The sequence below is a fragment of the Manis pentadactyla genome, chromosome 15, assembly GCF_030020395.1.
Source record: "Manis pentadactyla isolate mManPen7 chromosome 15, mManPen7.hap1, whole genome shotgun sequence".
In the NCBI taxonomy this organism is placed as follows: Eukaryota; Metazoa; Chordata; class Mammalia; order Pholidota; family Manidae; genus Manis; species Manis pentadactyla.
This window is the reverse complement of record NC_080033.1, coordinates 67,201,213-67,214,035: the sequence shown is the minus strand read 5'-3', so window position 1 is coordinate 67,214,035 and position 12,823 is coordinate 67,201,213. Positions and strand designations below refer to the sequence as shown.

The 12,823-nt window shown below is 42.4% G+C and overlaps 1 protein-coding gene across 1 annotated transcript in view; it reads right to left on the bottom strand.

Annotated features, from left to right (window-relative positions):
- Nucleotides 1-11,454, bottom strand: part of CDH13 (cadherin 13) — a 1,152,846-nt gene extending 1,141,392 nt beyond the window's left edge. Inside the window, exon 1 of the mRNA XM_057493261.1 lies at nt 11,413-11,454. Within this exon, the coding sequence (XP_057349244.1) occupies nt 11,413-11,439 (27 nt within the window). The 5' untranslated portion in view covers nt 11,440-11,454. The remainder of the gene's footprint in view (nt 1-11,412) is intronic.
- Between the last annotated feature and the right edge of the window lie 1,369 nt (nt 11,455-12,823).

Here is a 12,823-nt window from a genome sequence, read left to right as displayed (position 1 = left end):
GTCATCCAGGTAGCCTGTAGCCTAAGAAACACTGAACCAACACGAACCTTTCTTAACCAAGAGCAAAAAACTCAAATTAAATTAAAAATAAAATCTACAAAGCTCACACTACCACCAAAGCCACAGAGAACTTTTGCTGATCTATACAAGCAGAAGACAATTTTGCAGAACACATTTGCATCTGAAAGTACCAACACATCCTAAATATTGCAGCGTATGCACAGATCTGTGCAGTAGCAATTAGGAACAGAAATAACCAGTGCAACTGAATTAGACTTGATGAGGTTTTGGTGTTCAAGGCAGCCACTTCCTTTTACATGACTAATCCCTACACATTCTTGGGTTTTCAGATTAGATGTTGCTTTTTCTACGAAGTTTCCCAGACCCCAAAGTGTAGGCTATGTGCCCATCTGATGAGTTTCACCTTATATTCCTCCTCATAGCATTTGTCGCCTAAGATCAGTATTGCCAGTTTACTTCTCAGTCTCACCCATAGACCATAGGCTATGTGAGAGTTAGGACCCTGTCTTAGACATTGTATCACTAGTACGTCTCACAATGGAAGCACAAAGAAGCTGTGCGAAGCTGTGCTCACAATGTTTTTGAGTGGATTAAGAATAAATAAGCAGAGATGGAACATGGGACAATTGGTTACAAAAACCTAAAAATAAAAAAAAAACACGATTCTGATATCAGCTCTAATTACAAATTGTCACAAGATCAGAATGTGATGTGGTAAGTGGTGGTCATATAACTGAGTCAGAAATACCAAACCATAAAAAGGAAAAATAGCAGGCCCAGACCATGATAACATCACACTCACTCCTGGATAAGAACTCTGTTTATACTCTATTCATGGAAGCATCGGTAATGGTGTAACAAACAGGAACTAGTGTATACCTAACTTATTAGTGGTATCTGCCCATCTACCCATCTGTCCACGTTATCTACCTATTGTCTAGCTAGCTATCCATTCATTTTTATCTATCAGTAGTCCGCCTATCTAGCTAGTATTTATCCAACCATCTATCTGTCAGGCACAATAGGTAGGCAAGATTCTAAAGATGTCTCCAAAGATTCCCATCCCCTGGTTATTCAAACATAAATCTAGGTACTGTTGTAAAGGCAATTTGTAGGTGTAATTAACAGTCTAATCAGCTGCCCTTAAAATAGGGAGATTATTCTGGATTATCCTAGAAGACCCAACATAATCACCTGGGTCCTTAAAAGCAGAAGAAATAAGGTAGAAGGAAAATTAGGAGCACTGAGGCAGGAGGGAAGCAGGAGAGACTCCAAGAGTAAGAGAGACTCAGCCCACCCTTTCTTGATGGGAACCCTAGTCTCAGAACCATGAGGAACCGAATTCAGCCAACAGTCTGAATGTGCCTGGCAGGGGATTCATCCCCAGAGCTTCCAGCAAGGGACACAGCCTGGCTGACCTTTTGACTTTGGACTCAAGAAACTGAAACCAAGAGCAGAGAAACCAACCTAGCTGGCCAGATTCTGACCTAGAGAGCTACAAGATAAAAATCCGTGTTGTTTTAAGCCAGTAAATTCGTGGTAACTTGTTACAACAATAATAGAAAATTAAAATACCATCTATCAATCTATTAACTACCTATTTAGCTATTATCACTTATCTATTACCTTTCCATCTACCACTTACCTATTACCAATCCATCTATCTATCATTTATATGTGAGATATTATCTGTCACTCATCTGTTATCTATCTAAATAGTATTTATGTATTACCTATGTATCTATCCATCTGTCTATCTTTGTTACCTTGCTCAGTTCCCTTACCAGCAGGCTTCTCTCCCTGACTCCCCATCCCTACCCCCAAAAAACACATGCTGTCCTCCTGGAAAAGACCAGCAACACCCACCAGAAAGTCCAGGCGGTGATCCCATGGGCTACGGGAATCTCTCTGACCTGTACTTGCCCTGGTATTCCCATCTCTTCCCAAAGCCTCACATCTGGCTTCTGTCCTCTGTTTGACCTTCACGCGAATAGCCTGCTCAGCTCTGCCCTGACTCCATCCCCGGATGCTCAACTCCACCCAGAAGGTAGGTAATTACTACCCCATCCTTAAACAGCCCAGGCTTAGACAACCAGTACCCCAAAGCCACAGCAGACTGAGAAGGGTCCCAGAAAGTCATCAGGACCTAGTTCATTTCTTCTATGAATATGGTCTTTTTTTTTTCTCTTCTTTCACTTCTCTTTATAAAGACCTGATTTCAAACAACTCAAACATTGTTCAGAGATACACAAAGCAGGAAACTTTCACTTATATTCACCATTCTGGTACTAATGCTGCACTGCATCTTAGAGAATGGTACCAGCACAGGGCAAGAGGCCTGCTGGGATGTGTTAATTATCACAGCAACACTTACACAATATTTCCTTATAAAAGATACTGTGCTGTCCTTCTAAGATCACATACCAGAACTGAAATGGCAAAATAAATCCAACCTCATAAAAGAAGAGTCTATTTTTAACTATCGAAACCCTCAGAAATACAGTTGTTCAGCATATTGCTTGCCACAATATTGGATATGAGGATTTTATATAAATATATAAATGTATACACATGTGTATGTTAAAATATATGTAAATTGTGAGTCCCTGCTTCATGCCAGGCATCAGACATACATACTTTTACCTGCATTTCCTCCCATAATCCTTACAACCATATAAAATATGCCCTGCTGTTATCTGCATGTTATAAAGGAGAGGTTAAGAAACTTGCCCCAGAGTCCTGCAGCTGGAACGTAATGGGGTTGGGTATAAACCCAAGGCTTATTCTCTCAACTACTGCACTGCATTTTGTTTATCATGGTGAAGCTCACTAGGGAGTGATGGAGGGAGCATCCTTTCTTCCTGGATAAATTGTGTCATATCCTGGCCCTCGTTTATGACAAGAAGGAGATGGGCCTTGTGCTCCCTCAGGCTCCATCAGGACCTAACAGCCTGCAGTTTCCCGGAGCAGCCCCTCTGGTCAGACAGCTCTCTAACCATGATACCAGAGAAGGGTGCTCGCGAGGATGGAGCATCATCATCTTTTCTGCACTAACTTCCTAATGTCATGCACATCATTGTCCTTCCCCTTTTCTAAAGATCATCTAACACCCCATTTAGTCACCCTTGATAATGCTCTTCATTCCAAAGATCCAGTGCAAAGGAGCAGCCTGCAAAGTGATTTCTGTGCACAGAGGGGATGTCAGGGTCTAGAGACCACTCAGCCAGCATCTGCTTCTGCAGCAGCTAGATGCAATGAGGCCAACATTAAGAGTGGAAATAATCCAGGCTAGTCAAAGATAGACAGGTTAGCCAGTTCTTTATAGAAGAAGAACTAGACTGTAGCTGACAACACTTGCTTCTAGCAACACCCTTTAGGAACCATACTTCCTGATTCTGAACCATTGTGGAGTGGTACAGCATGGTATCAGGAGAATAGATGCATTTCATCTATGTTACCAACTCCAGTTGATGATGCGTGGGCTCCTGGCATGCTGGGGTGAAGCACAGTAGAACACAGGGCTCAGCTCAGCAAGAAAGAGCACTGGTTGATTAATGCTATCTGTTGGGGCAGAGAGCTAGAGAAGCAGCAAGAGGCTTGCTGCCTACTCACAGGCCCTGCAAAATCAGTGAAAGGCACAGACTGTGCAGCCGAACCAGCCTGGGTTCAAATCTCAGCCCGCCCACTTACTAGCTGTATAATACTAGAATTTCTTAAACTTTCTGAGTGTCAGCTAAAATGGAATCATTGTAGAATAAAGTCTGAAATGTTTGGAAAGTGCTTAGTAAGGACCCACTAACTCATCAGCAATTATCATAAGGTTCCTCAGATGAAAAGGCAATGCAAGGACCACTGCTAGGGAGCTGGGTGAAAATGTTTCCCTTGTTCTCTCCACCCCTTGGATTGGGGCAGGAGTTGCAGACTGGCAGTCATGGGCTCAATCTCACCTTTAGACCTATTTCACTCGGCCCAGGTTGTTGGCTTGCATGGTGTCTAAATAACTTTGGAATTGGCTACAAATGCATTTCACATTCTTAAAAATACACACACCTTACTGCTTTGAAGAGCTTCATCTGCAAACATCGGGCCCATTCCCACATGGCAATAATCCACTGGAGCTCACTACTGGCTGCTTCCTCTGGAGGGGTCCTGAACCTTTTTTCTTTCCTTTTTCCTTGTGATATAGTCATAAAATCATAAGGGTACATAAAATACATGCACAGTTTAAAGAGTAATTATAAAGCTAACATCTATGCGGCCAACTCCTAGGTCCAGGAATGAAACGTGCCAGGACCCCAGGAAGACCTGTATGTCCTTCTAGGCACAGCCCCTGCCTCCCTCAGAGTCCCCCCTGTACTGACCTCTGTGATAATCAGTTCTTGCTTTGCATTATGCTGCGACCATGTATGTATCCCTATACTATAAGTTTGGAAAGCTACGTGGATATGAACTTGCATTGAATATTTCCTTTTGGGTCTAGTTATTTTTAGTCAACATCACTTACTCAAGACCTGGTTGGGAGATTCACCCAGGCTGACAGATGTCATTTGTTTTCATTGCTGGGTGGGTTCCGCACTCTTCAATTTCACTCTGTCATCTCTCCACCTGGCCCTATTATAGGCATTTGGATTTGTGCTTTTAAATCAGAATATGTGGTTCCCTTGGTGCAGAAAAATAATTAACTTTATAAGTACGTTCCATTCTCTGACCATTGCAGACAAGATTCCCAGTGTGTTCGGCAGCCTCACTGTGAGCTCAGCTTGCTAATATCCCCCATGAGGCTTCAACCTAAGTAGGTCCAGCCTGTCTGATTCCTCCTCCACGTCTCTCCTCAATTCTTAGTGCCCTCCCCAGCACCATCCAGTAAGTGACCTGGCAGTCAAGGCTGACCACCCTGCATTTATGGGTCCCTTCTTTTCAATAAGGAATTAAGAGAGTCAGTGAAACCAGAGCCAGATCACCAAGACAGGCGCCCATCAGGCAGTTTGCAGCAGCCCCGTCCATGGCTGCTCAGCATTACTAGGCTTTATGAGTCTTCATCCAGCTCTCAATCTGTGCTGATAACCTCTGCACCAAACCAATTTGAATTAATTTGTCAAACAAAATCTTGTGAGATAATATATCAGCTGCATTAAACTGAAGTGAGATCTATGACTTCTGCTGTGATTTTTTCATCTTCTAATTGAGCCATTCTATCAATAAAAGCAATCAAGCTTTCTTGGTAAATTTTTCTTTATAAATCAGCTTTGTGGGTCATGGATCCACATTCTTCTTGATATTTATGGATTTTCATTCCTAATATCAGTTCCATTGCTTTACTACAAGGGGAGTGAGACATCTAATACAATGAGAAGAGGATTGTTTCCCAATGCATCTGTGGCTGGAAAAGTCAAGCTCAGAGCTTCAGGGATGCTGGAAGGCTTTACCAACCCTCTGTGGTTGGTAGAGGACAAAGTCCCAACTTCTCAGGCTGACATACAGGGACCTTTGACCACCTGACCTCAGCTGGCTTCCCCAGTCTCATCCCTTCCATATGAATGCTATGATTATGCTCTGGTATGTCATAATCATTAATCCTTCCCTCTCTCTCTCTCTCTCTCTCTCTCTCTGCAAGGCCCCTTGTACCAGTTAGGACTCAAGGTTATGAGTAACAGAAAGTCAAGGTCATGACATAAATTGGCTTACAATGAACAGAAATGTATTAGCTTATGTGCTTTAAAAGCCCAGGGTAACACTGACAACTGACTTCAGGTATTCAGGTACCACTGATCAAGACTTCAGCAAAGATATCTACCTCTCCCCTCTCTTCTTCTTTCTCTCTTTCTCTCTGGTCACTACATTCTACCTTACAATCACCTAAATGCTTGTGGTTTAATATTTATGTGTTCTCATGTCTAGTCCTAGAAGAGTCTTTGGAATATTGGATGCTTTTCTAAATTCTTCACTCCTTCTATGTTACAGAATTATACATCTGTGTCAGTAGTTCTTAACTACAGGTGATTTTGTCCCAGTGCAACATTTCTTCATGTCTGGGAACACTTTTGGTTGTCACAATTTAGGGAGCATGCTACTGAGGCCAGGGGTGCTGCTATTATCCTGTAATACACAGGACAGCCCTGGCCACAAAGAATTGTCCAGCTCCAAATGTCAGTGGTGCTGAGATGAGAAACCCTGCTCTATGCCCTTTGCTGTGTGAATTGACAGTGAACATATTTCTCTCCCCCATCATATATAAGAAAAAGCTGGGTCTACTGTCCAGCCAGACTGGCCCAGCCCCCTTGGCTTGGATAGATAGTTTACACGGGGACGCTACACACAACTATATAAAGGTGCCCTTCTGAGAGGTAAGCAGGGCTGACCTGGGTCTGATGGCTCACTGACCAGGCAGTGTCTGCAGAACTGTATCTAACCAAAAAGAAGACTTTCCCCAGTTTTCATGGGTTTCCAGCAGGGGCACAAGAGAAAGCAGGCACTTCCCTGCATCTCTGGCTAGGTTTATATTTTCACTTATTAAGGTTTCTAAATAGTTCATGTTATTCTTTGAGGTCTTAAGGATATAATGAATAGCCTATTGCATTAGTAAGCAGACCTGGTAGATGGCACATATATGGTCTCTAAGTAATTAGGCTCTAAGTATCATTCCTCTGTCCCTCTCCTTCCCATAGCCTCACCAGAAGCCCATGGTCTTCTAAGAGGCAGTATCTGGTGTGGTGGGGTGAAGATACTGACAAACACCGTGGTGGTAGGCAGAAGTTCATGATGCCCCTCCAGTTTCCTATCTCCTGGTGCACATACCCAGCAGAATCCCTGGGACTGTGGATATGAGGAGATATCATTCCCATGCTTAAAATATGTAATAAAGAGATTTTACAGACATAATTATGTCCCAAATCAGTTAACTGTAAAATAGGGGGATTACCTGAGTGGCCCTGACCCATAGAAGCCCTTTGATTCTGGTCTTGAGATCAGCAAAAAGGTCAGAACTTCAAAGCACAAGAAGAATTTGATGTGCCGTTTCTAATTTGAAGATGGAGGGGTCAATGTGGCCAGGAACGTGGGCAACTGAGGACAGCAGCCCAGATGATAGTCAGCAAGGAATTGGCAACCTCAGTCCTGCAACCAGAAGGAACTGAATTCTGCCAACTATAAGAATGAGATTGGAAGAGCCTCTGCGTGAGAATTCAGTCCAGCCAACACCTTGATTCCAGCCCTTTGAGACCCTGAGCAGAAAGTCAGACATGCTGCACAGGACTTCAGACCTACAGCACTGTGAGCTAACAAATGGGTGTTGTTTAAACTGCTAAATTTGTGGTCATCTGTGAGGCAGTGATAGAAAACTAACACAACCATGAAAAGACCTCTAGTCCCACAAATATCTCAGGCCCTTTCCTAACACCAAAGCATTTACTCTCCACTTATCACTACTTTCTTTCCACACCACTGATAAGTGTGGATGATTTACCTGAGGTCTTGCAAGCCCAGTCACACCTGAATAAATTTTTTCAGAGGAAGACCAAAGGAATTTACTTCTCACAGAGTTAAACCACAGTTTCTTTAAATACTCCGTTAGGTTGTGCCTGACCTTGATCACCCAGTAATGCTCATTTTAAGGACTCAAAACTGTATTATTTCTGAAACAAGATGCAAATATAGTATAAAAAAAAAAAGCAGTCACCCTAATACTGAGCTTTACCCGGATGCAGCAAGATCTCATGGTGGGCCCTCCTGATTATTTAATATTCACTTCATCTCCACCCGAGGCTGTGAGGCTGAATAGAGATGATGTCTTGGGACTGTTAAGCTTAACTCCAGAATGCGTGCCTGAAACACATTTGGTTGCTAGAAAATATAAGATATAAGAAGCAGGGCTGCTATATGCTGATGTAACACTTCCTACTGAATCCCAAGCTTAACCAGAGTAAGAATTTTAAAGCATTTGGGCAAAATATTCATCTACTTGCAATTTAAGGGGTATTTCCAAAGTTATCCACCAGGTCCCACTATAATTTGAAAGATATATTGGAAAGAAGTACTGGGACCTGGGAGAAGATATTTTGTTCATGAATTAAAATTTCATAAACACCACTACAACGTTTTTGATGGTACTTTTGTCTGCCTGTGAAGCATTTCCCTTGAGTTCAGCTGTGCCATTTGCATTTTTAATATTCAGTTGTTTCTAACTAACACCCAGATTTTTTTATCATGTTTATATTGGAATCCCTTTTCAAAAGTACCAGCAGTTCCCGATTGTTTGCTATAGAATGCTCCTGTATGCTATTTTTAAGCAGATCATTGCACAAAATATTCTTTTTCTCTTGGAAACAGTTTTGTAAAGGGGTAAAGGGTTCCTGACCAGTGATTAGCATCAGAAAATTTATACTTATAATGAATATATTATAAAAGAAAAGATCGACCATAACTCCTCTGGATAATTAAAAACTTAGAGAAATTATACTTGTTCTATAAAATTAACATAAACATTCCATTTTTACAGACTGTTCTTGCATTCAATACAAACTGAAATATCAGCCATCAGTTAACAATTGGGCCTGCTTCTTTAGATTTAGAAAGACTCATAAAGAAAGTTGTAAATGGTCTATTTTGTTTTTAAAGTCTCTTAGGAATTGTTGACCAAATATCAATATATCACCCTTATAAGCTTCCTGAGGCTAGGGAAGATTTTCAGAACCATGTCAATTGTCATAAAACTACCCTCAACCTCATAACTGTTTTTTTTTAAACAAAGCATTGATCAGCTAATGCACGTGCACGTGTTTGCGTTTGCAGATATGTGTACGTATAAAGGCATGTGGGTGCGCATACACACAGGAACCAGATTTCTCTGCCTGCTCCTCCACACCCACTCTACCTCACCTGTCCACCTCCTCGATCCTCTGTTGATCTAATCTTGACATCACACCAGTACAAATCCTGCTTAAAGAAGTGTGAAGCGGTGAAGAGCAGGGGAATGCAGATATTAGGTGCTTTGATGAGGATGGCTTGTGGAGTAGACAATGAAGAAAAGGGGGCTGGTACTGGCTCATTACGTGGGTGTAACTGTCCGCACCAACGGACTACCATGTTTTCTCTACCTCCCGCTTCCTCTCTGTTAGGGATAGACCCAATAAATAAGTCAATGCGGTGGGAAATGAGGTAGCCACACGAATTAAAATGGAATAAGCTGAACAATAAAGTTCAACATTTGAAAAGTGGGAAAAATACCTATCCAAATTGCCTTTTTGTCAGTCTTGGAGGCTTTAACTTAGAGTTCTACTCATGTTGGCAGGAAGTGTGAGGTGAAGAGTGATAGATATTATGATTTGCTAGTTTGTTTTTCCTGCCCTATATATTCTTTTCTTCTTGCCTTCTCCTCTGGTTGCAGGGGTGGATGCATACTATGAACTTACCTATGAGAGTATCATGTTTTCCTAAACCCAGGGACTGAGGGCATGTGACTCAAGAAAGGCCACCTAGGTTCCCTCGCTGGAACTGGCATACAGATGACGCAAGAGAATGACTCCCTTCCTGGTAGCATGAGCAATCTGGGGCTGCCCACAACCACCGTCCCCAGCCACAAGGAAAGAACTCATCTGCTGAATGAGGAAAACCACAAAGAAAGAAAGACTAGAAAGGGAAAAATAGAAGGATGGATAAATGTAAGGAAGGATGGATGGATGGAAAGATGGATGGATGGAATGATGAATGGGTGAGATTTCCCCTATTGGCACAGAGGTACCAACAACTGCATCCAAAACATAAAGGTTTCTCTTTCCAATATTATACTCTACTCACAGACCATGGGCTTTAGTCAAATTCATCAGCTACTCTGGTTCAATTTCCCAGTACTAGCAACTTGAATTCTCCAAGTTCCAGGGAGATTTTAATGAGCCCCTGACCTTGAGTGAGAAAAGGCTCTCAGTAACAGGCACTGTCCCCCACCAGCGCCAACACACTGCACACTTCCAGGATGCGAATGGGGTCATACTGCAGGCTTCCAGGAGGCAAATGGGGTCTACTTGCCAGTCCCACCCTGTGGCCAGTTCTTGAGAACAACTCTTTCATCCTTCATCTAAGGCTTTTCCCAAGTGTATCCTCAGCTTCTCATCAAGTAGACCCCATGGTGATCTTTCCCCATCCATGCTCAAAGTATGTCCATGTTTTAGAATGAACACAACTTAGACCAAAGCTGGGGTCCTGGCAACCTGTGCTCATCTCATTTTCTACCACCTACCCCTCTGGTCTTTGCTGCCAGGATCTGGTAGATGGTGCACTTGCTGAACCAACCACTGGGTTGTGGAGGGATGACATGAGGGTTGGCCCCTCAGCATTTATTTGGGACTTCTGTGCCCAAGTAGAAGACAAAGCATGCTAAGTACAATGAATGATTCAAAGTCACTTTCTTAGAACATACCAATCAAGTGTGATGTGTAGAATTGTTTGGATCCTGACTCAAACAAACAAATAATAGAAACACCATTTATGATGCAATCAGGGAACTGAACACTGACTGGATATTTGATACTAATAAGTAGATACTATCATTTTTTTACATGTGATAATGCATTATGATTATGCTTTCTTTAAGAGTTCTTGTCCTTCAGAAATGTATACTGACATTTATGTGGATGAAATGATATGATGTTTGAGATTTGCTTCAAAATAAACCAATCAGAGTGAAAGAGGTAGAGAGAAGTAGGTAGGGGCAGAAATAAGATATGTCTCTTAAGAATTGTTGAAGCTGGGGGATGGTTACATGAGGCTTCACTGTACTGTTCTGTCATTTTTCTGTCTGTGATTGAACATTTTCATAAAAGAAAGTTAAATAATAGTTTCAAGCACCTCAGGAGGCTGGGGTTCTGGAGTGTCCTCACTGCAAGCAAGTGGATATATCTACATTAGCATTTCTCAGATGCAGGAAACTTAGTTGCACAATAGAAACTATCTTGACATATCTAGTTCCCACCAAAAATATACAAGAAAGTCAACCTCTGTACACCAGGGTGAGTTTAGAGAAACTTCCATCAAACCACAGAGATCTAGAAAATGTCTGCATTCAAAGTAAAAACATTAGTAACCTCCTGGCTCAAGCCAAAACACCGTATCTCCACCTTTGGGAGTCAAAAAAGAGGGTGTGGCTTCTAATTGGAGGCAGAAAGACAAATTCCTTGAATACATCCAGTGACCATAGGGACCTTAGGAATTACTCAATTCCTTTTCAAGTGGTCAGTTTGGTCTAGATCTCCATAGTGGGCTTTTGATGCCACTAACTACTTCTCAATCATTACTACTTCAAACATATCCAACATTGTATGAGGTTTTTCCAGAGAAACAGTATCAATAAGATACATAGACATATATATAAGAGGATATTAATTATAAGAATTGGCTCACATGATTATGGAGACCGAGAAGTCCCATGATCTGCCAAGAGTGTTAAGTGCAGTCTGAGTCCAAAGGCCTGATAATCCAGAGGGTTCCAGTGTTAAGTTCCAGTCTGAGTCCAAATGTCCAAAACCAGGAGCTTCAATGTCCTAGGACAGAAGCAAATGAATGTCTCAGCTCAAGCATAGAGAGTTAATTCTCCCTTTCTCCACCTTTTTGTTCTATCCAAGCCCTCAAGAGATTGAATGATGCCCATCCACATTCATGAGGGCGATCTTCTTTACTCAGTCTATTGATTCAAATGCTAATCCCTTCCAGAAACACCCTTGCAGACACACTCAGAAATTATGTTTTACTAGCAATCTGAGCATCCCTTAGTTTGGTTAAGTTGACACAGAAAATTAGCTGTCACAACCATGTTAGAAAAAGGCATTTCAAGGACTCTTCCTTACAGTGTTCAGATAGGTGCTGTTTTGTCTGTTTTAAGCCTGTTCAGTTATAGGTCCTTCTAATTCACATGAATGGAGGGCCCAGAGTGCTTGACATATATCTGCTTGTCACTCATTTATTTCTACCAAATCCCTGTGAGTGTGTCATTGCTGCCCTTTCAGAAAAGGGAGTCTCTGCTTGGTTATATACACAAGCAATAAAAAAAGATCTTTGAAAACTGTATTGAATAACTCCATGGACTGCTGTGCATCACTTTTATTGACCATGAGGATGATGTTATCAGTGGTGGCAGGATTATCTGCGCATGGGTGGATACAGAACCTCTCAGAAATATTTGGCTTTATTCTCACTTGGACCCAGCAGGACTCAGAGAGTGAGGCAGATGGTGTGGTGAAGAGAGTTCAGCCCCGGCTCTCAAGGAGGGGGCACCACCTGAGCATCCCCAGGTACATCCCTGGACATTGGCATCTCTTCCCTTCCTCTTGTAGTCTCTGATACTCCCAGCTCTGGTCAGGTGTAGGCCCTGGCGACCCTCATCCAGAGCAATAGAGACCCAGACCTGCAAGGGGATGCGAGTTTCCTGCAGTATCTCTAAGTCACCATCAGGTATGACAGGCCTAGGGCACCACACGCTCCCCCAAGCTCCTCCCCATCCTCACTAGCTTTGCCTTTGCACCTTATTTAAACTCTGCACTGGTGTTTCTCATCCTTAAGCTCACACCAGAATTACCTGGAGGGCTCCTTATTACAGATCAGGATCTACCCTCAGAGCTTCTGATTCAGTAGAATTTGCATTTCTGATGAACAGCATTCCACTCTGATGCTGCTGACCTGAGACCCACCATTTAAGAAGCAGTGTTTGAGAGCTCTCCTCAGAGTCTGGAGCCTTTTTTCTGAATCCCAGTCTCCTTGGTTAGTCCCCTCCTCCTCCTCCTTTGCCTAAACCTTAGCTTTAACCCCAGCTGGCCAA